Source organism: Thamnophis elegans, chromosome 8 (assembly GCF_009769535.1).
Source record: "Thamnophis elegans isolate rThaEle1 chromosome 8, rThaEle1.pri, whole genome shotgun sequence".
NCBI lineage: Eukaryota > Metazoa > Chordata > Lepidosauria > Squamata > Colubridae > Thamnophis > Thamnophis elegans.
In genome coordinates this window covers 14,353,721-14,375,425 of record NC_045548.1, presented here as the reverse complement: position 1 = coordinate 14,375,425, position 21,705 = coordinate 14,353,721, and the positions used below count along the sequence as shown (strand labels likewise).

At 38.9% G+C, this 21,705-nt stretch overlaps 2 protein-coding genes across 2 annotated transcripts; both read left to right on the top strand.

Moving 5' to 3' along the window:
• Positions 1–179: 179 nt before the first annotated feature.
• Positions 180–9,044, top strand: LOC116512474 (probable 2-ketogluconate reductase). The gene is made up of 7 exons (XM_032222966.1): positions 180–304; positions 2,782–3,160; positions 4,427–4,598; positions 6,492–6,670; positions 6,838–6,934; positions 7,811–8,012; positions 8,247–9,044. Exons 1-6 carry the CDS (start codon positions 281–283, stop codon positions 7,965–7,967), a joined length of 1,008 nt encoding a protein of 335 aa, XP_032078857.1. The 5' UTR covers positions 180–280; the 3' UTR covers positions 7,968–8,012; positions 8,247–9,044.
• A 972-nt stretch (positions 9,045–10,016) lies between these two features.
• Positions 10,017–19,731, top strand: LOC116512475 (probable 2-ketogluconate reductase). The gene is made up of 6 exons (XM_032222967.1): positions 10,017–10,895; positions 11,332–11,716; positions 13,299–13,470; positions 14,480–14,658; positions 17,476–17,572; positions 19,202–19,731. Exons 1-6 carry the CDS (start codon positions 10,875–10,877, stop codon positions 19,353–19,355), a joined length of 1,008 nt encoding a protein of 335 aa, XP_032078858.1. The 5' UTR covers positions 10,017–10,874; the 3' UTR covers positions 19,356–19,731.
• Positions 19,732–21,705: the final 1,974 nt, after the last annotated feature.

Below are 21,705 nucleotides of genomic sequence, written 5' to 3'. Positions count from 1 at the left end.
CACTACATAAGCATGACTAAAATAAATGAATAAATACAAAATTAAATTGCATAAACCCACATATATCATATGACCCGGGATGCCCTTTTACGGACAGATACGTGTCAGCGCTAGAAGGAATCCATTTATTTCTATTGGCACAATGTATGACAAAAAAAAAAACACCTCCCAAATATCGGGCAGCCTCTGTGCCCGCCCTTCTTCCTCCCTCGCCGTCAGTTGTTGGAAAAGGAAGTTCGCTGAGCGTAGCGCAATTCTAGGTTTCTTCCTTTCCCACGTTATGGCTGATTCTTCGGGTCTATCCGTAAGCAAACAACATTAGGAGAGTGGAAAAATAATTTATTTCTGATGACTCACTTTGACTGGCAGATCTCATAGGCTGGGCTAAAATATTGGCTAATTTATGATTCAGTGACTGTGTTTGGATGGTATGTTAGTAAAATCCTCTGGTCTGGTCACAGGTCTGCAATTTATGACACATTTTTTGCTGAAACCTGGGATTGAATGGATTCGCTTAACAACCATAGTATCTGCTTAACAACTGTCTGATTTGCTTAAGGACCACTGCAAAATAGGTGGTAAAATCAGGCATAGTTATCTGGTGACCTGCTTAATGACTGGCATAATTTATGACTATAATTCTGGGCTTAATTACAATTGTAAATCAAGGATTTACCTGTATGAAAAATTTCCAGGGCTTGTAGCATATGGCAGGATATTTCTTTTAAAATGTCTGTTGCTTTGTCTGTATGTTGAATGTCCCACATTAGACCAGATTCAGATGATTATGTCTTAAACTAATGTTTACACATTTTTTCAGCATTTAAAACTTGGGAATTATGTTCAGATGTAAAGCTTTTCACTTGGCAAAGATATATTGGTTTAAATGGGCAAAGAAAAACATTACTTGTGTTCAACACTACAAGACTGGCCAAAAGAGCACTGGGGGAAGACTATTAAGTGCATATCAGCCGGTTAGTACCAGATTTTTTTGTTGTTGCAAAAGTCTATGTTAAAGGTTTTATTAAAGACACAGAAATCTATACTTAGATTTTTGAAAACTTGTCATGGGACAGTTTCTCAAAGTGGCCATCATGAAAAGGGGGCCTTGTCTGTTCACAATTTACAAAATGTATCAGAAAGTTAACTGCTGATACTCCATGCCACTACCACCACTCCTTCTTATTCTCAAGATATTATATACTATCCCCAACTTATCTTGTCTTTTTCTGGGAAAACGGACACACTTCCTAGCAAAGTATTGAGAGGAGCCAATCGTAAAAACTCCTGAAAATACATCGGGCTGAGAGACTTTACTGATGATATTGTTTGCTAGTGTTTTGGCAGCTAGCTAACTGTTTTAAAATAAAGGAATTGTTTTGTTTTGTTTTTATTGAGGAAGGGAGAAAGTTATAGACACTGAAGTGTTCATTGATGTACACTGCCACCACATTGAAGCTCCCAGTGTAACCCAGATACACTGAATTATATCAAGATTGCTACAAACCTAATTTCAATCTTTAAAAGAAAATGTGTTTCATATTCTTTATTGAAAAGGGGATTTTTGTTAGGCTCCAAAAACATTACTTAATTATGTGCTTGGATTTATTTCATGGATTAAAAATAGCTAAAGTTGCTTTTTATCCATTGGGGCAAGACAGTAGCTAATAGGCTTTAAGCCAAGTGTAACCATCTCTGAAATGCCATCTCAGAAATGCAGCTTGTTCCAGGTTCTAGAAATCTTAAAGAGATTTAAGTGCTGTGGAGGACAACATCTCAGGTAATGCAATTAGATCATTTTAAGAAACTTTGGGATTTTTGGCCAGTTCTATAAGCAAAATGTCTGGCAGAACCATTTTTCAGCTACTGCATAATAAGGGAGCAGATAAAAATAGATGAGTGATGCCTAGTAATTATCTTTTCAAACTGCCTTTGATGGGAATGGAGATGTATTATTCATATTATTCCCCACTTGCAGTAGATTATCCATATTATGAAAGATGAAGCTTCTGTGCTACATTTGTGGTTCGGCATAATCTAAAGTGTCTTCCAGGAATTGAATCTGAAGTGCTGGGCAGCCATGGTATATTGGGATGAGATACTTCTTCATCAGCCTGATTCCAAGCTATTTAAGATATATAGGCTAATGCCAAAAATTTGACCTGGGCCCAGAAATGTAATAAAGATTACTACACAAGATAATGTAGTACAATACATAATGGTTATCTCCTTAAAGCCCTTCATATTTTAGGATTTGGGGATCTAATCACCTATTCCCAGTAATTGCTGTCTATCCGTTAAGATCAGTAACCGAAGATGTCACCATTCTTTAGGGAATGTTATCTAGAGCAGTGTTTTTCAACCTTTTTGTGCAAAGGCACACTTTTTTCATGAAAAAAAATCACGAGGCACACCACCATTAGAAAATGTTAAAAAAAATTAATTCTGTGCCTATATTGACTATATATAAAGTGTTTTTCCCACGGCACACCTTACACTATGTCACGGCACACTAGTGTGCCGCGGCACAGTGGTTGAAAAACACTGATCTAGAGAGTCCACAGAATAGTATTTTAAAAGCCAATATGTTCTTCCCACTTAGAGTTTTATTTTTATAGGTATGCAAATGTGAAAAGCCAAGTAATCCTTCCCTGATCTTGAATTTCCAGGATCAGGAAGCTTCTGTCCTTGGTTATTTAAAAGGTTTAAAAAAACAAACAAACAACCTCTTAATACTTGCTTTCTCAATCAAATGTTTCTGATCGTTATCTTCTCTTTCAGAGTATGGAAAAAGAACTACCCAGTATGCTGATCTCTGGAATAGGCGGTACATTTGGTGTATTAGAAAGCCATGTAGAATTTCTCAAGAAGCATTTCAATCTCATCACCATGAAGGAACTTCAGAAAAGCAAAGAACTCCATGAAAAGATCAAATCTGTTTTTGTTCTTGAGTGTCTTCCAGTCATTGACCAAGAGCTTCTTGAAATCCTGCCGAACTTAAAAGTGATTGGAAACTCAGGAGTAGGAGTGAATCATTTGAATCTGAAATTAATTAGTAGCTTTGGTGTTAAAGTGACCAATACTCCACATGCTGTTTCTGATTCTACTGCAGACATTGGGATGGCATTAATGCTAGCATCTGCCAGAAGATTAGTTGAAGGTAAATAATTTTCTTCTGCAGGTGTGTTCTGACCTAGGTTTCCTAAGAAAGCATAAGTCACAATCTTAGTCCCCAAAACCCTCTTTTATTTATACAGCTGTGAATTATGGCCATTCACAGTCCACAAGGCTTCACAAACAGTCTGTGAAGATTCCAACAGATGTCTGCTCGAGTTGCCACAGTCTTTCAGGAGAATGTTGATAAACACCCATCTTATCTCTCTTGAAATGCTGCCAGACACCTAATTGCCAAATGCAGAGTAAGGCCAATCTTAGCACAGAGTCAAACAGAACTTTTCAAAGCTTGAACCGACCAGATGAACTAATTGCTTCCTACAAAAGTTCAGGTCCTGTTCGCTCCTCTTTTATTTCTTATGGGAGAGGCCAATCATCTCCAAGCCTTACTCCTGAGTCGACCCTGTTTTCTTAATTGTTCTTGCCTTCTGGCAGCTCTGCACATGCGCACATTGGAAACAGGCTCCCGCTGTTCTTTTGCCTCGCTGATGTCAGACTCCGGAGTCTCTGGAGGCAGCAAATAACTACCAGACGGCCTTGGCCCCCTCTCTGCCTCTGACGCAGAACCCTCGTCCAAGTCTTTCCCAGACTCCAGGACTGGCCCATGTTCCTCCCCAACCTCCTCACTTTCTGACTCTGCTGCCACCTCCACAGGCTGCAGGTGAACCACAACAAGTTGTTTGGCCAGTATTAAACTTTCCTTTTAGTTATTTCAAGCCCACCATCTGCTTCTTCACATACCGGTACTTATTTTCAACTGGCTATAACTGAATTATATCGGTGATTTAGACCTATACGATGTGAACAATACGTGAACAATATTAAGCAGAATATACTTTGGATGTTTTATATGTGCATACTAAGCAATACTCTCCCTGCTCTATCCTTGGATCAGCTATGTAACAATGTTCACTTCTGCAGCAATGTTCTGTAGTAGTTAATTAGGTAAATATCAGCATGTAATATAAATCAAAATATTTCTGAACATTCATCAAGGACTTGCCCCTTAACACCACAAGGCAAATTAGATCTATTTGTCAGGTTTTTTTCCCTGCAGAAATTGTATACTTGGATATCAGAAAAAGGAGGGATTTCCTCTTTGGCCAAAATCCACTCAGGGAGATGGATAAATCCCAAACAAGCAGATAATAAATCTAACCACTGCTGAGAGAAAGGGAAGAATAATGTTATCCCACTAGAACAGGTATCCCTCTTAATATTGTTTTACTCAATTTCTATGTTTGTATTGTAGGTTGTTATCTGGCAACATCTCCAGATACTACGCATTTTGCTGTTAATTGGCTAGGAGTAGAAGTCAGCAGGGCCACCCTTGGTATCATTGGAATGGGCAACATTGGTTATAAAGTAGCCAAGAGGGCAAAGGCTTTTGACATGAAGATTCTCTATCACAATAGGAACCGGAGGTAAAGGTATTTTGAGGCATATACTGTAACTTTTCAAAGGTTTTATTTCTTTTAAAACACAAATATTTCATCATTCGTCAATCATTAAAAACATCGAAGTACAATTTTTTTGTATGCCCCTCCCTCCCTCCCTCCACCCCCCAACCCCCCTCCTCCTTCCCCCTCCCCCCTGTCTTCCCAGAACCCATACACGGTATGGATTTTTAACAAACACAGTCTAAAATCTATTGAGAAAAAAGAAATAAAGAAATTAATGACATTCTACATTGACCTTAGCTTCTTCTTACTGAATTAACTTTAAACAGTTTAAATCATTTCTGATCTTAAGCATAGGCTAACTGGAATTTCTTGGTCCCATATTTATTTTGTATATAGTCAATCCATTTTTTCCAGTCTCGTTTATATCTCTCATTTGAGTGATCTTTAAGATATGCCGATATTTTAGCCATCTTGGCTAAGTTTGTGACTTTCAATGTCCATTCTTGAATTGTAGGCAAGTCTTCCTTCTTCCAGTATTGTGCCACCAACAGTCTTGCTGCCGTTATTAGGTGCAGAATCAAGTTAGTCTCTACCACTGTAAAGTCAGTACATATACCTAGTAAAAATAACTGGGGAATAAACTTTAGATGTGATATGATATAGTATGATTGATATGAGATAGGGCAGGGCAGGGCAGGATAGAATAGAATAGGATAGGATATACTGTATTATATATTTTGGGGTTTAAGTTTGAAACTCATTTAGTAGCCTTTAAAAATATTTTCTAATTGCCTTTTAGCAGTGATCTTTGGCCAACGCACCAGACTAGAACTGAAAGTATGAATGCTATATACAGTATGTTTGCACTTTGCAGGAACTTGGTCCAATGAAGCATATGTTCCCTTAGTGTTGTTACAATGGCAATAGAAATGCATAAACATTCAGGCAAATTAAATCCAAAGGTTATTAAGCTATTGGCTTATGGACATTCCATTCCACTGAACACAGGCAATTAATAAAGAAGTGAGCTCTGTTGCCAAGTTCACTTCAGATCTGGTCTAAAGAAATTTGGAGTGTGGCTTCTGAGATATCAGCACATATTCACCCAGATGTCATTTTACCTATGAATAGCAATCATGAAATTCTATACTCAATAATCCCAAACTATTTTAATTTTATATCTGTTTCTGGCAAGAATGTTCTCTAGGAGCAAATTTAAGAATTAATTCATCATCAAGTTGATAATAAAAAAGAGGTTAGATATATAAATAATGCTGTATGCAAAAACATGCTTTCATTTCTTCAAATCTATATTTCATAAAAATCATGGAGAGTAAACTACATGTGTGAACTTTGAGTAATTATTTTTTATTTTTTGGGGGGGGTTTCAAAAGTTTTATTTCTTTTAAGACAAACATTTCATCATTCCTCAATCAGTAAGACATCAAAGTACAATTTTTTGTATGTCAAAATAATTCTAGTTTACCACCAAATTCTTGTCTAGCCTAATATGTACCCCTCCCTCCCTCCACCCTCCCCCCAACCCCCCCTCCTCCCCCCCCCGACTTCCCAGAACCCGTACACGGTATGGATTTTTAACAAACACAGTCTAAAATCTATTGAGAAAAAAACTTTGAGTAATTATTAACAACAAGCAGATTTAACAAATACTCTGCAGCAATTATTTTTGGAACAACAAAGTTTATTATGCAAGGCAAGAAGAACCACAGGTACTGCCATAGGTTGCACTGAATAGAAAGAAAAGTGTAGGGTGCTTCCTGTAGACCTAATATTGCAAGCTTCCCATAACTCTAAAATATTTCTTATTTATGCTGTTCAGTGATTAGCCTCCAAAACAACTCCACTAAGAGAAAAACTCTTTTAAAAGTTTGTTTTCACATTTATTTCTTCCAGAAAAGAGGAAGAAGAACAAGAGGTTGGTGCCATGTATTGTAAAAACATTGATGACTTGCTTCGACAGTCTGATTTTGTGATGCTGGTTGTAAATTTGACATCAGAGACTCATAATCTCATAGGAAAAAGAGAGCTAGAATTGATGAAACCCACAGCCACACTCATCAATATCTGCAGAGGTGGGATGCAACACTATCCAAATGTATATTTCCGTTGTTTCAACCATTGATGGTTTCAAAAAACTTTCTTGGTGGGTCGGTATTCTGCATTTTGCTTGATTATTTCTTGATAAAATATCAGTCATGCAAAATATATTTGTATCATTCCAAAATCTCCTTTCTCTTAGGTGCAGTTGTTGACCAGGATGCATTGGTAGATGCACTCCAAAATAAGGTTATTAAGGCTGCAGCTCTGGATGTGACCTATCCCGAGCCATTGCCAAGGTAAAATAATACAATGTTCCTAGATCAGAATAAAAGGACAATAAATCCGGCATGAAATAAATCATGATGATATTGTATAGATTCAGAAGAGCATTCTTACTATAGGAGCTTCTGCGTTGGCCCACTTTACTGTCCTTGCCACCCTCTCATTTTCTTTGATACTACACTTGACCTTAGCCAAAAGGCAGAGACATTTTCTTAGTGTTATGGAGAAGGAAGAGGAGAATTAATTATAATCAGACATCTTTAAGCTATAGCAGGAATTGCATCATTTTTCAGGAGTACCAAAACCCCATAATGTTGTAGTACTGTAATCTGTTAGGCTGAATCTAAAGCAGTCCGAGCCAATGGTAAGCCAAACTACATCATGTTTTGAACCTCTTCCCCACCCCCACCCCGTTCCCAGCAGATTGTTCCCAAAGTTTATGAAAGTTTATGAAACTATGACAAGAGTGAGTGGTGTTTCCACTGAGTTCTGCAGTTTGTCTCCCTATTGGTTTAGAGTTATCCGTAATTTGTAATTTTCTTTGGACAGACTGAAATCCAGACTTTTAATTTAAACAAACTAGAAGCATACAAGGAATTGATAGTATGGAAAATAAATTAGAAGCAAGTCTATACCCTAGCCTGGAGAGTTTACTGCATAATAATCTGTCTATAGTCGACTAGTTTATAGTCGACTATAGTAGACTAGTTCCAGTGGTGAAATTCAATTTTTTTTACTACTGGTTCTGTGGACGTGGCTTGGTGGGTGTGGGAGCAGAAACCGGCCAGCAGAAGCTTTTTTGTTGGTTTCTGTCTTGACGCAGTTGTTTTCTAATTCCAATTTGCTCTGGCTAGGTGAGTCTAAATTATCCTGCCCTGCTTTCTCTGCAGAGATCACTTGCTATTGCAGATGAAGAATGTCATCATAACACCCCACATTGGCACTGCTACAGAACAAGCCCTGCGCATGATGACAGAAGAAGCAGTGGAAAATATCCTGGCAGTTCTCAATGATCTTCCCGTTCCTAGTGAAGTGATCTCAAAATGACTTGATGGAGAACATACAAAAAAAATCATGAATTATCAAGAACAATAGCAATAGCAATAGCAGTTAGACTTATATACCGCTTCATAGGGCTTTCAGCCCTCTCTAAGCGGTTTACAGAGAGTCAGCATATTGCCCCCAACAATCTGGGTCCTCATTTTACCCACCTCGGAAGGATGGAAGGCTGAGTCAACCCTGAGCCGGTGAGATTTGAACCGCTGAACTGCTGATCTAGCAGTAGCCTGCAGTGCTGCATTTAACCACTGCGCCACCTTGGCTCTTGACATTAACCTCTGGGAAACATGACAAATAGCCAGACAACATATTCCTATCAGTTTCAAAATGTGTGACTGTGATTATTTTTTATAATTACATTAATTCCATAAGCCACCCAGAGTCACTTTGAAACAAAAACAGATGGCAAATAAATTTGATAAAAAAATAAAATCCCATTGGAAAAAAACTTGTTCTGAGCTTTTGATCATTGTCGTTGGGTTTCTGATTCCTTCATCCTTCTATCTCTAGCAAACAGATACACCTCTTTAGAAAATGAGAACAACAAATTCAGAAGAGTTAAGGTTTAGGACTCTATTAAACATCACATCAAGGTTCAAAAGTAAAAAAATACATGAATAGTTCCAGCATAATATATTATTTGAGATTTTAGTTTTCATGTTTGAAAAGATCTTTCTCCTGCATTCTTAACCTGCAGATATAATTGTTGCCATCTTTTGAAAATTACACAAAGAAGAGCACAACCCAAATATAACAAACCGTGCTTGCCTGCCCATTTGGTTTGCTAGACTAGATGAGAGATTACTTAGAAATGTCAAATGTTATTCACCCATATTTATTGAATAAAACCCAGTTGACTCAATTCACACAACCCATTAATCCATATACATACGATTAACTAGTTGCTATGGTTGAATTGACAAAAAAACAAGCAAAACAATATTGCCAAACGTAGTTGTGAATCAAGACATAATTTTCTGATCTTGCTTAGAAAGTGGTGACTGCTGAAGCTTTCAAATTTTTCATGGCATTCAAAAGCTGCATCTATTAATGATACATAATTGATTAGATAACAGTATTTTAAAAGGCCTGAAGAACAAATTGTTCTGAACCAACTTTCTTTTTATGATTTTTTAATAGAACAAACAAATTTCAATACATAATTTAGAAATCAGGAAGTGGAACCAAAATATATGCTTGTATTGCTGACAGAAAAAGAAAGAAATACAATGCACTTTAAACTTTACAAATGCAACATTTGTTAAGATAAGAGTGTTCTGTTTACAAAATAATGTAGTTAAGATAGGTGATCAGTCTTGAATAAACACTTCACAGGAGGTATATAAAGCCCATTGTGACTGTTATTCTGCAACAAAACAAAAGTCCATATCTTTAAATTCCAATTATTCAAAGAAAAATATTTTTAGGATGTACTCAACGGTATGTTTAATTATTGATTATTTTTCTTCTTTTAATTTGATTCGTGTAATTTTTAAAAGTTAGCAATACAGAGCTGCTAATAAAAATGTATTTTCAAACAGGATCAATATTTTCAAACTGCATTCTGATTTATAAAGAGACTTGAATGATAACTTAGAATACTCATGCAATAATTAGGAAGTTTTAAAAAAGTAGTATTTTTGCTTTGTTTGTACCTACATAATTTCTTTAACAATGAAATTAAGATCCAATAAAGAAATGCATTGTGGTTCTAGCATTTGTTGTTTTTTAAATGGCATAAGCCCACCAAAGCATGGGTGGGCTGCTGCCGGTGTTACTGCTGGTTCGCAACCCAGATGCAACGTGCACGCACATGCATTTTGTGCGTGTGCGTGCAGTTCAATCAGATTGTTCTGCGCACATGTGCAGAACAATTTACAGTGAACTGTGCACATGCAGTCACTAATATCCAAAAAGGCAGCAGCCAAGTGGCAGTGAGGGAACCGGTTCAGGGGCAGGGCTGGTTTGCTGCTGGTTCTGTGACCCAGGCCTGAATTCCACTACTGGTTCGGCGAAACTGGGCCGAACCAGCAGCAACTCACCTCTGTTACAAAGTCAACTACACTTGTATTTTAAGAGTAGAAAATTAAGTAGACACATTCAACTGAAATAAAAAGACTGAAATATGATCAAGACCATAATCCAGTTGCATTTGGTTAAGAGAGAAAAGTTTAACAAATAACTTATTAAGTTACAGCTTGATTCAAAGCTCAGCATTAAACTTTGCCCTTTTCTTATGAAAGATCTCTTTGTTAGTAGAAGTGAGGATACTATAGCTTGAGTTATTACATTGAATCTGGATAATTCAGAATGCACATTAAAGTTTAAATTTCAAGAGACTTGCAGATTCAGAAAAAAAGGCTTTTCTTGATATGCTGGTGCTCTACCATTTTTAAATATTTGTTTAAAATACCAGTTGTCTGGTTTTTCTACTGTATAAGTAATTTCAACTGAAAGGAGTACTCTTGAAGATATATTTTCTTTTACATTCTAGTTTAAAATAGCTATTTTCTGGTTAAGACAATGCTCCCAAAATAGAAATAACCAATAGAAAAATTATGAGAGGCGGTAGCCTTCAATTAAGAATTTCACTAAAGAGAGATACTTGGTTTTCATAAATAGGACAATAAAATCTCAAACTAGGATCTTTCTCTTCAAATCCTCATTCACCAGTACAAGCTTCCAGGATAAGCTGAGCCAGTCCCCATCCTGAGAGACAAATTGGTTGTGAATATAAAACAGGTGGAAAACTTTGCATATTCTTTAAATTCCAAAGTCCTTCACTCTTGGCTTCTTTGGAACTCTGGCTGGGAGAGATTTAAAGATTATCTTCCCACACTGTACTTTGAAACAAGTAACAATCCAGAAGCAAGCTAAGCTGCATTATTTTGTGCAATGGCTGATACTTTCACCGAGGTAATTTATTTTTGTCAAGATGGAGAAAGAGGGACATGAGGAAGAAAAACTGCCATCAATCATCTCTGGCAAACTTGCGCTTTGAATCCAGTGAAATGGAGAGAGAATTGGGGAGCTTTGAGGGGGGCAAAGGGGGCAATTTTAAGGCTATATCTGCAGCAGTATAGCAGCAATTTTTTTCTTAACCTGGCATCTTATGGATGTGTATTTTTGTACAATGTGTTAATTTCAATGAATGAAAACAAGCAAATGTCTCGGTTTTCACATCAGTAAAAAAAAGAACATTAGTTTTAATGGTGCTAACTCTCAAAAACTGTTAAAAGGTTAAAATGCTATTACCAATACGCTTTTCTAAGATCAGTAGATTAATAATTGTATACTGTTGTTATAGAAGTATGTGTTATAAAAGTAATATCTATTGTTTTTGTTTAAGTAGATTGTGGAAAAACAGGAGCTACCATATACATTAATAAATGTCATTGGCGGTCCAGATGGAGTTTATGAAGACCACATAGAGTTTCTGGAGAAACATCTGAAACTTGTCACCATGCAGGAATATCTGAAAAACAAGCAGGTGCTTAATGAAAAAATCCAAGCAATATTTATGTGGGCCGGTAAACCTGGAGCTACCAGGGATCTTCTGGAAGAGCTTCGTAATTTAAAAGTGATTGCAGTCTCGGGTGTAGGAATAGACCACCTTGATTTAAAACTGATCTTTGGCTTTGGTATAAGAGTAACCAATACTCCCTTTGAAGTGTCCAATTCAACAGCTGATATAGGAATGGCTTTGATGCTGGCTTCCGCTAGAAGAGTTGTAGAAGGTAAAATTTAAGTTTTGTTAACCCAATGACAGTACGATGGGGGAAGGGAGAGATTGAGGGGTCCTTGGTGCTCTCTGAGCATGGTTGATTTCTTGCAGACGTTCCATTACCTCAAGTAGGTAACATCATCAGTGCACTGATGCACTGTTTGGGTAATAAAACGTCTGCAAGAAAACAAACTCAGAGAATGTCCAGGATCTCTCATTTCAACTCTGAGCAACAAATATTCTCCTTTATTTGGGGGGCGGGGGAGAGAGACTGTTTAAATCTTTTATGTTCCGATGTAATTGGATGGATTCATATTGTTTTAAAAAGACTCCCTTGTAGGTGCAATGTAAGTATTTTGTCATTGTCTTTAACCCAGAAAAGTTAAATTTTTCCAGTTTAGTTCTCTCTGAAATGTTCTCATGATTCCCATCCAAGAACTAGCAAGGTTTGCCTCTGCTTAAAGGTTATATTGTGGTCTTTCAAGATATAACAAACTACTGGATTTATGAACTATCAGATCAGCGGCCCACAATCTTTTGAACACATTATGTAGAGAGAGGTTTTTCCGCAGACCAGAGCGATCGTGGTTTTGAGTACTGCCCACATCTCGTTTTTTCCCCCCTGCTTCCAGTCCAATGTACAGATTTGCCCAGACATCTGCCATCATAGCTTCCAAACCCAGCAGAGTTAAATTTGACTCTAGTAATGCCATAGATTGATTTTAATGCCATAATGCAATTCTGGAATATAAAAACATAGAGTGTGTTCTGTAGAACCACTTACTAATGCAGGGATACCTGTATAAAACAGTACTTTTTTCCTAATCTTTCACAAATGTACATTTTAAAATCCACAAATGAATGTTACGGGGGAAGGCATGCCTGCATCGGCCAAAGAGACAAAGAGGAGCTAGACCGGGGAATCTCGACATACTTTGCCACAAAAGAGTGAGACCTGCGCTATTGAGTGTTCTGACCCCCCCTCCTCCGTCCAGGAACGAAAGCCGAGACAAACGTAAATGAGAATGTTTTTAATAAGTTCAGATTCTTGGTGGCTGAAAGCCGAATCAACAAAGAGATAAGCACTTTGGCAGCAAGTCCTACAAACCTTGCAAACAAACTCTGGCAGCAAACCAGCCTGCCAAGTTTGTTTCTCGTTAGTCCCTAACGTTGACTTCTGCAAGAACGGCATGGCACAAGCAGTCTCTTTTATAATCGGGAAAGGAGCTTAATGAGCATCAGCTGAGCGTAATTACCTCCTGTAATTACGTAGTTGTTCTTGATGCCGAGTAGCCCTTCGACGGCGTGCAGCCCGGAACAACTCACAGATGGTTTCTGGATCACTCACTCTTGTCTCCTCTCCACTGATCCAAGGCTCAGGCGCCACCTGGTGGCCAACCAGTCTCTCTGTGCCCTGCTCGGAATCGGAACCCTGTCCAGGGTCCTCCACATCCTCCAGGGCTGACTCATAAGGCCCCTCGCTGTCGGAGTCTGGTGGCAGCTCCAATGGCTCTTGCCGGGCCACAACAATTGAGTATTGGCTGATTTTGTACTACTGTAATCCACTTCTTTTTGGTTTGTTTTTAAACATCTAGGTTATCAGATTGCAGTTTCCCCTGACACTAAACATTTTAATATCGACTGGCTGGGACAAGAAATAACTGGTGCAACTCTAGGAATCATTGGAATGGGCCGGATTGGTTACAAGGTGGCTCAAAGAGCTAAAGCTTTTGAGATGAAAATTCTTTATCATAACCGAAACCAAAGGTAACCAGCTCTCAGATTAGATCATAGATACACTAAAAAAATAAATAAACCTATCTATTTTTATATTTCTCTTATGCTTACCATGAATAACTCTCATTGCAGGGATACCTGTATAAAACAGTACTTTTTCCCTAATCTTTCACAAATGTACATTTTAAACCCATAAATGAATGTTGCGGGTCAGCCAAAGAGACAAATAGGAGCTAGACCAGGGAATCTTCAAACTAGGCAACTTAAAGACCCATTTCGCATGGCTGGCTGAGGAATTCTGGGAGCTGAAGTCCACAAGTCTTAAATTTGCTAAGTTTGGAGGCTCCTGCTTCATTTTCACTGTACTTGCCAGTAAAACAATATATATTGTACATATATCAAGATTTGTGTTGGGAGAAGATAGGAAAAAAGCTTTTTCAACACTGAATCAGATTAATACAGTATGAAACTAAGTCCTTGATGGCGAACCTATCGCACACAAGCCATCGCCCCAGCTTAGCTCCACTGCGCATGCGCCTCCCATTGGCCAGCTGGTTTTTGGATCTCTGCCGTGCATGTGTGGGGGCGCATGCATGCGTGGTTGTGGGGGCTACAGTGCCCCTTCTGCAGTCCACTTTTGCTCCCAGGAAACTGCAGGGAAGTCTACTAGGCCCAAAACATGATGCAGGGAGGGTTGCACATGCATGCACAGGGGGAGTTGAGGAGTCACGTGCACATGTGCAGGGGTGGGGGAGCACACATTACATTAAGGGTGCATGCTTTTGGCACGCGACGATAAAAAGGTTAGCCATCACTGACCTAAGTAGTATTGGCGCTGGTATGAGAATGGGAAGAAGGCTGTATTATGAAGCGGTATTCTTCAAAAATGGCTAGAATAAGGCATCTTTATAATAGGTTAGAGGCCTTGTGGATGTACATATGTTCAGATTGCTCTTGTCACTAGTTCTGTGGATGTATGAAACATCAGTGGAAATATTGCTAGCATTAATAATTAGAACTAAATGATTATGTCCTGCAGAAATGAGGCAGATGAACAGGCTGTTGGTGCGGTTTATTGCCAGAAAATGGAAGATTTACTTCCACAAGCTGACTTTGTGATGCTGGCTGTGAATCTGACCCCTCAGACATGCAAGTTGATCGGGAGAAAGGAACTAGAACTTATGAAGCCCACAGCCACTCTTATCAACATCTGTAGAGGTAGTATAATGATTTCAAACTCATTATAGCCACACTTTCCTTGAATGTGATGAAATAAAAATCATTTATGACAGGAGGGAAAGTAAGGAATTACAAATAAAATTCTGTCATGAAAATTTAAGACAGAATTATATAACTCAACTGCCCCATCTCTCAATTAAAGAGCTTGAGATATTGTAATATTTTCAAATACCGTATTTTCACGACCAAAAGCCGCACCGGATTATAAGCCGCAGTATCAATTAACGTTAATTTTTCAAACTTTTTCCACATATAAAGCGCACCGGGTTATAAGCCGCACGTTTCCGGACGCTTCTGGACATCTGTTGCAGTCGCGAGGGGCGGAGAAGAGCGCGAAGGTTCTTGGCGCTCCAGGAAGCCGCGAAAGCAGCTGGGAGAGGCGCACGGCTTGGTTTATCCTCCCTGGACGTCGCAGCAGCAGCCCCAAGCGCACCGATCTCTGTGTTTTTCGCATCGGGGCATGCTCTTGCAGCACACCCTGATGCGAAAAACACTGAGATCGGTGAGTTTGGGGCTGCTACTGCGACATCCAGGGAGGAGAAACCAAACTGCGCACCTCTCCCAGCTGCTTTCGCGGCTTCCTGGAGCGCCAAGAACCTTCGCGCTCTTCTCCGCTCCTCACGACTGCAATAGATGTCCAGAAGCGGCTTTTGGGGCTAATGGGGATTGGATTTCCAGCTCGATAACCCCTGCCGCTTCTGGACGTCTATTGCAGTTGTGAGGAGCCGAGGAGAGTGTGGAGAAGAGCGCGAAGGTTCTTGGTGCTCCAGGAAGCCGCGAAAGCAGCTGGGAGAGGCGCGCGGTTTGGTTTCTCCTCCCTGGATGTTGCAGTAGCAGCCCCAAACTCACCGATCTCAGTGTTTTTCGCATCGGGGTGTGCTGCAAGAGCATGCCCCGATGCGAAAAACACAGAGATGGGTGCGCTTGGGGCTGCTGCTGCGACGTCCAGGGAGGAGAAACCAAACCGCGCGCCTCTCCCAGCTGCTTTCGCGGCTTCCTGGAGCACCAAGAACCTTCGCGCTTTTCTCCACACTCTCCTCGGCTCCTCACAACTGCAATAGACGTCCAGAAGTGGCAGGGGCTATCGAGCTGGAAATCCAATCCGCATTAGCCCCAAAAGCCGTTTCTGGACATCTATTGCAGTCGCGAGGAGCGGAGAAGAGCGCGAAGGTTCTTGGCACTCCAGGAAGCCGCGAAAGCAGCTGGGAGATCTTTTTCCACATATAAAGCGCACCGGGTTATAAGCCGCACTGCCGGTGTTGGATCAAATTTTAGGATTTTCAGTGTGGCTTATAGTCGTGAAAATACGGTACTCATACTGGATTAAACTTGTTCTTCCCAGTTCATGCCCCATCCCATTTTTAGAATTCCTGGCTAACATTTCCCTAAATGCAAATCTCCTTAGTGTTCTAAGGAATGTTCTCCTGAAATACTTAGGTGTAGACTACCATTATAGGTATTCATGGTAGGTAGCCCAACAATTGAGCCCAGAATGTATGTACGCTGCTGAGTGAGAAATTTGTTAAGTGAATTTTGACCCATTTTACATTTTTATTGCCACATATGTTAAGTGAATCACTGAAGTTATTAAATGAGTAACATGGTTATTAAGTGAATCTGGCTTCCCCATTGACCTTGCTTGTCAGAAGGTCACAAAAGGTGATCATGTGATCCTGGGAGATTGCAACCGTCCTAAATATGAACCAGTTGTCAAGCATCCAAATGTGAATCACATGACCATGTGGAAGCTGAAACGGTCATAAGTGTAAAAAATGGTCCTAAGTAACTTTTTCAGTGCTGCTGTAACTTCAAATGGTAACTAAACGGACTGCTGTAAGTTGAGGACTACCTGTATCCATTTTATATTAGGATTATTTTTCTTGCTACTTACTGCTCTTGGGCTTCTGATCTCCAGAAGTAAACCATACATAGGACAGGGTGAATATTTTCAGTTAACAAATCAGCAGAGATACTGAAATGTTCACTTTAATTTGTAAATGTTAGTCAATATCTAAAACACCTCCTTGAAATAATAGTCAACCTGAGAACTACAAATATTAATTAAAGACCCAAATGTACAGATGAAGCAGATAGGTAACAGTAAAGCATTTCCTTTATCATTTTTTAAAAATAAGCACTCTTGTATTCCTGTTCCTTATGCATGCTCTCATCTTCTTTCCATTCCAAATTTTCTGAAATGCCAAATATTTTTTAAATTCACACTCCTAAACCATTCCTCTCCTGCCAAGAAAATTAATGTTTTGACAGTAAGAAGCTGAGAGGAGCAGCACATTATTCAGCTTCTTCACTATAATGTGGAGTTGCTAATCATTTTGATTCTCCTTTTCACATTTGCAATATTTGTGTGTTATAGTGTGTTAAGCAAAACAGAATTCAATATTTTGATTATGGTTACTTCATAGAGTTGCAGGAAGTCATAAAAAGGTTTCTCCACTAACCCTCAAATCAATAACTTTTCTTTTTCCCAACAATTTCAAACTGAGTTATTGTTACGTATTGATCAATTCTTGTAACCCCAAATTCGTTTTGTGATAAGATTGCATTAGCTTAGACCCCATTCATTCAAAATGCTCCTCATTAAAATATAAGGCATTTTTTCTTTGTTTCCAACATGGCTGTCACCAGAAATGCCAATCTTTTAGTGTGAAAGTGATATGTCGCATCTAACAATGATTTACTGCTCTCAGAGAAATGACTCTCCACTTTTAGGTTGGTAAGCAGTATCTCTTGATAGTACTAGTAAAACCATTGTTCTCTTGTTTGCTTTAAATTCAGGTCAAGTGGTTGATCAAGATGCACTTCTGAAAGCCCTCCAAACAAAAACAATTAAGGCTGCAGCTTTGGATGTAACGTATCCAGAGCCACTGCCAAGGTAAAAATGTATGCATTTAAGAATTAATATGTCAGTGCGAACCTTTCGGCTCTGCTTATTCTTTCATTTTAGGTTTAGGTATTTTAGATATTCTATCCCAAAATATACTCTGACTCATCTGTGATTCATCTAGACTGAGGTTTATTTAAGATAAGAAAGTTGACCATTGATGCCGAAGAAAACAAATGTTTTCTATTAATCAATAGGGTTATATTTGACTAAATAGTATACACCTTTATTGATAGATGTGAGTTGTTGACTCCTAGAGACAACATGGATAGATTGTCTCAGTGAATATTATATGATACAGTAAGTTTATTTAAGTTCTCCAAATGTGAAATTAATCTGCAGCAGCAATGTAGCATATTTTTTTTAGCCAAGATAAATAGACAACAATTATGGAGTTAATTCAGCAGAAGCTGTTCACTAAGCTTTGAATTCAAACTCAAAGAATCATAGCATTGAAAGGAAACACATATACATATAGGTAATCACGTTCAACCTCCTGCTTGATGTAAATATTAATTAATCCAAACCAATTTATATTGTAGGGAAAATAACAAATATGCACACAAAGAATTACATTTAAATTTATAAGTATTTAAACATTAGATTTATAGATATTTATAGGTTTTAATTTCATTATGTGAATGCGTCATTTCCCTATTTACACTGAGAAGTTAGTTTTAAATGTTCCAAGACAAATGAGATATATGCCCCCAGAGGAATGTCTTACAAATGCTTAGGACACTAGCTTCCCCTTCTGTGGAGCAACTCAAAACAATCTAAGGACTTAGAAGGACTGGGTCTTGCTGGCCACAGGAAAGCACAGAGAACTGAAATAAAAATTAAATGATCAATTATTTATTTTTATATAATTATGTCTGCCTTGCATTCAGAAGTTCAAGACAGTGTAGCTTCCTTTCTATTTTTCCCACAGCCATCATTCTATGAGAAGACTGGGCTAAGAATGACCGGCTCCCTATGGCTCAATTTTATTCAAGATACACCCATTTAGTTGGCTAAGCTTGGTCTTCTCAATAGTTAAGATTGATTGCACATATAGTATACACAGTATTGTACCCACATCTGGGTTAACATGTTGTGAGGACACTAAAAAAGGGTCAACAGATCCAGTCAACTAGCCATGAAAGGATTATATTTATCCCTGTCCAAATCTGTGTCCCAGTTCTTCACAATCAGTTATATTGTGGGAACGTCTAAGCTGAGTCCACTGATAAATGCTACAGTCCTCAACTCTCCTCTTCAGAACTCCCAATGCTTGCAGTGCAGAACACACTTCTGCAAGATGGATTGGCTGCATGTTATGTTGCCTGCCAATATTCTTTTACGATTACGAAGTGGCTTATGGGATAATAAACCCTTCGAAGAAAAAATGGTCAGAGTCTGTGTATTCTCCATTATTGTGTTTGTGTGCCACAAGAGGCAGAAGTAAGGAGATGCTTGAATTTTTAAGAACTGCAAAATATTAATAATCTGATTCTATTTTCTAAAAACTTTGAAAGACCAAAGTACTGTCTATAAATGCTCAGTTCCATTTTACTTAAGCATGGCACATCAAGTTTAAAAAAACAACAACAGACAACTTTTCTCTTTCCTTTCCTTCAGAGGTCATGCTTTATTGGAGTTAAAGAATGTCATCATAACACCCCATATTGGATCTGCAACTTCCCAAGCCCGCCGCCATATGATGGAAAGGATGGTTGAAAGTATTCTGGCAGTTGTAAAAGGGCTCCCAGTCACTAATGAAGTCCATGATTAACATATGCTTTGATGAGATAAAGTATTTTTACATTTGTCTTTAAATGTTTATACCAGAGGTCTCCAAACTTGGCAACTTTAAGACTTAGGGTCTTCAACTCCCAGAATTCCTCAGCCAGCCATGGTGACTGGGGAATTCTGGGAGTTGAAGTCCACAAGGCATAAAGTCACCAGATTTGGAAGTCCCTAGTTTATACCAAAGTAACGGATTTGATTTTTGACAACAAATCTCCATTTAGTTTTTGGGGGAGGGGGGGAGCACGCTTTTGAGTATGTTTTGTTCATTTATATTGTTCCGTTTGTTCTATAGAGCTTTGTTAAATGGAGAGCAAAACAAACCTGAAAAATAAAAGTATCTGTCATCCCTTTTCACTGGATACATCCGATGAGTGTCCCAGTGGTATTCAATATTTAAAGGGTTTGTTGTCAAATAAGGATTACTGCTAAAGGTATCTGAGATATTTCTCCAAATATCATCTGTGGGATAGGCTGTTATGCTGAAATAGCAGCTAACTTAATGAAGATTAAATTTAAGCATTAAAATTAACAGAACGTATTCCCAAATACTGTAAATATGTCAAATTTTGAAATAAGGCTAATATATATGTATAAATATATATTCTAAAAGAAAGATAATTGATGTGATTAGGAGTGGATAATACATGTGAGATTTGGGGTCATATAGTTTAAGCTATTCTACATGTTCAATTTTTGTAGTGTCTACTATTGCAAATACTCTCTGATGCTACTGAAGAACTCCTGGACTTTTAATCCTTTAAAATACTATTGAAGTGAAATGCGCAACTTTATAGCAGAGCAGTAACTTTCAGATGTGACTGGAGTTATAGATTACTGAAACTGCCCTTTTACATTTTGGGTGACAGGAAAACACGTCCCATAATATAATCAGAAAAAGAACAAATATATACATCAGCATAGTGTAATATCAGACTAGGTCTGGAGAGACCGGTTCCACCACAAATCCGCGAAGCCCTTATCTGCGGAGACATAAGCACGAAGACTAATTCGCGCTGTTCTAAGCGCTAAGGAAAAACACGACCCTACCGCGATGACATAATCGCAGAGGGCAAATCCGCGCATTCCCAAGCACTCAGTACCCTAAACCTAACGCTAAACCTAACGCTAAACCTAACGCTAAACCTAACGCTAAACCTAACCCTAAACCTAACCCTAACCCTAACCCTAAAACAAACCCCTAAACCTAATCCTAACCCTTACCTTAATTGAAATCGGCTTTCTGCCGCGGCGCCGTTTTAAAGCGCCCTTCTGTTGCCGCGCTGTTGTCGCAGCGGTGATGACGCATGGTGATGACGTCGCGGCTTTAGCGCCGCGATTTTATCACCACGATTTTGACGAGCACGGTTTTGTCGTGCCATGAGAGAGACCCACATTTGAACCATGGAATCTCCCTGAATGACTTTGGCTCAGTCACTCTCAGCCCATCCTACTTCACAAGGTTGTTGTTTTTTTGTGGAGAAATAATAATAATGATAATGTCTATCCCAGATCCTTGGGAGGGACTCAATGGGTGGACTAAAATGCCAAATCCAGTCTGAACATCTGGCTGACTGAGCAAAGGACCACAGCAATAGGTGCCTTGAGTACGATCCCAAAACAACTGGAGCACCTCTTGAACACCATCAGCATTGACAAATTTACCATGAGTCAATTGCAAAAGGCAGCTTTATTCAGAACAGCTGACACTTTTCCATGATCCCTCAAATACTATCAAATATCCATATCTGCCTGTTTCATGTCCTTGGGAAGGTCTCAACAATTGGATATAAATGCCAAATCCAGTCTGGCTGACTGCACGCAATCTAAAACGAAGGAAGCCGAGCTGCCTTAACTCCTTGAGTAAAAGCGGACAGTAAATCTACCAAATTGGTCATCCAGTGGTGCTTTTTCAGGAGGCAACTGGACTTACTTTTTTTTCTTTTGAAGACAATTCGCTTCTCACCCAAGAAGCTTCTTCAGCTCTGACAGGACGGTAGGGAATGGAAGGATTTATATTCTTTGCAGACAGCTGGTCAGTTGCATCCTTTTAGAGCAGTGTTTCTCAACCTTGGCAACTTGAAGATGTTTGGACTTCAACTCCCAGAATTCCCCAGCCAGCATTCGCTGGCTGGGGGATTCTGGGAGTTGAAGTCCAGACATCTTCAAGTTGCTAAGGTTGAGAAACACTGTTTTAGAGGGTGGTTGAAGCACTTGGAGGTTTATCTGTGTCCTCAGGGTCACCTGAGTGGGGCTTCTGGTTCCCGTAGTTTTTCAATTTTACCAGGTGTCTGCAAGGAATATCAATCCTTCCATTCCCCACTAGCCTGTCAGAG

What these genes read in the sequence shown, in the direction of transcription:
- LOC116512474 (XM_032222966.1), top strand. Translation starts at nt 281, where the DNA reads ATGGCTGATTCTTCGGGTCTATCC. An exon ending in TATCACAATAGGAACCGGAG is followed by an intron (nt 4,599 to 6,491) that starts GTAAAGGTATTT and finishes TATTTCTTCCAG; the next exon opens with AAAAGAGGAAGAAGAACAAG. An exon ending in ACTCATCAATATCTGCAGAG is followed by an intron (nt 6,671 to 6,837) that starts GTGGGATGCAAC and finishes CCTTTCTCTTAG; the next exon opens with GTGCAGTTGTTGACCAGGAT.
- LOC116512475 (XM_032222967.1), top strand. Translation starts at nt 10,875, where the DNA reads ATGGCTGATACTTTCACCGAG. An exon ending in TATCATAACCGAAACCAAAG is followed by an intron (nt 13,471 to 14,479) that starts GTAACCAGCTCT and finishes TATGTCCTGCAG; the next exon opens with AAATGAGGCAGATGAACAGG. An exon ending in TATCCAGAGCCACTGCCAAG is followed by an intron (nt 17,573 to 19,201) that starts GTAAAAATGTAT and finishes CCTTTCCTTCAG; the next exon opens with AGGTCATGCTTTATTGGAGT.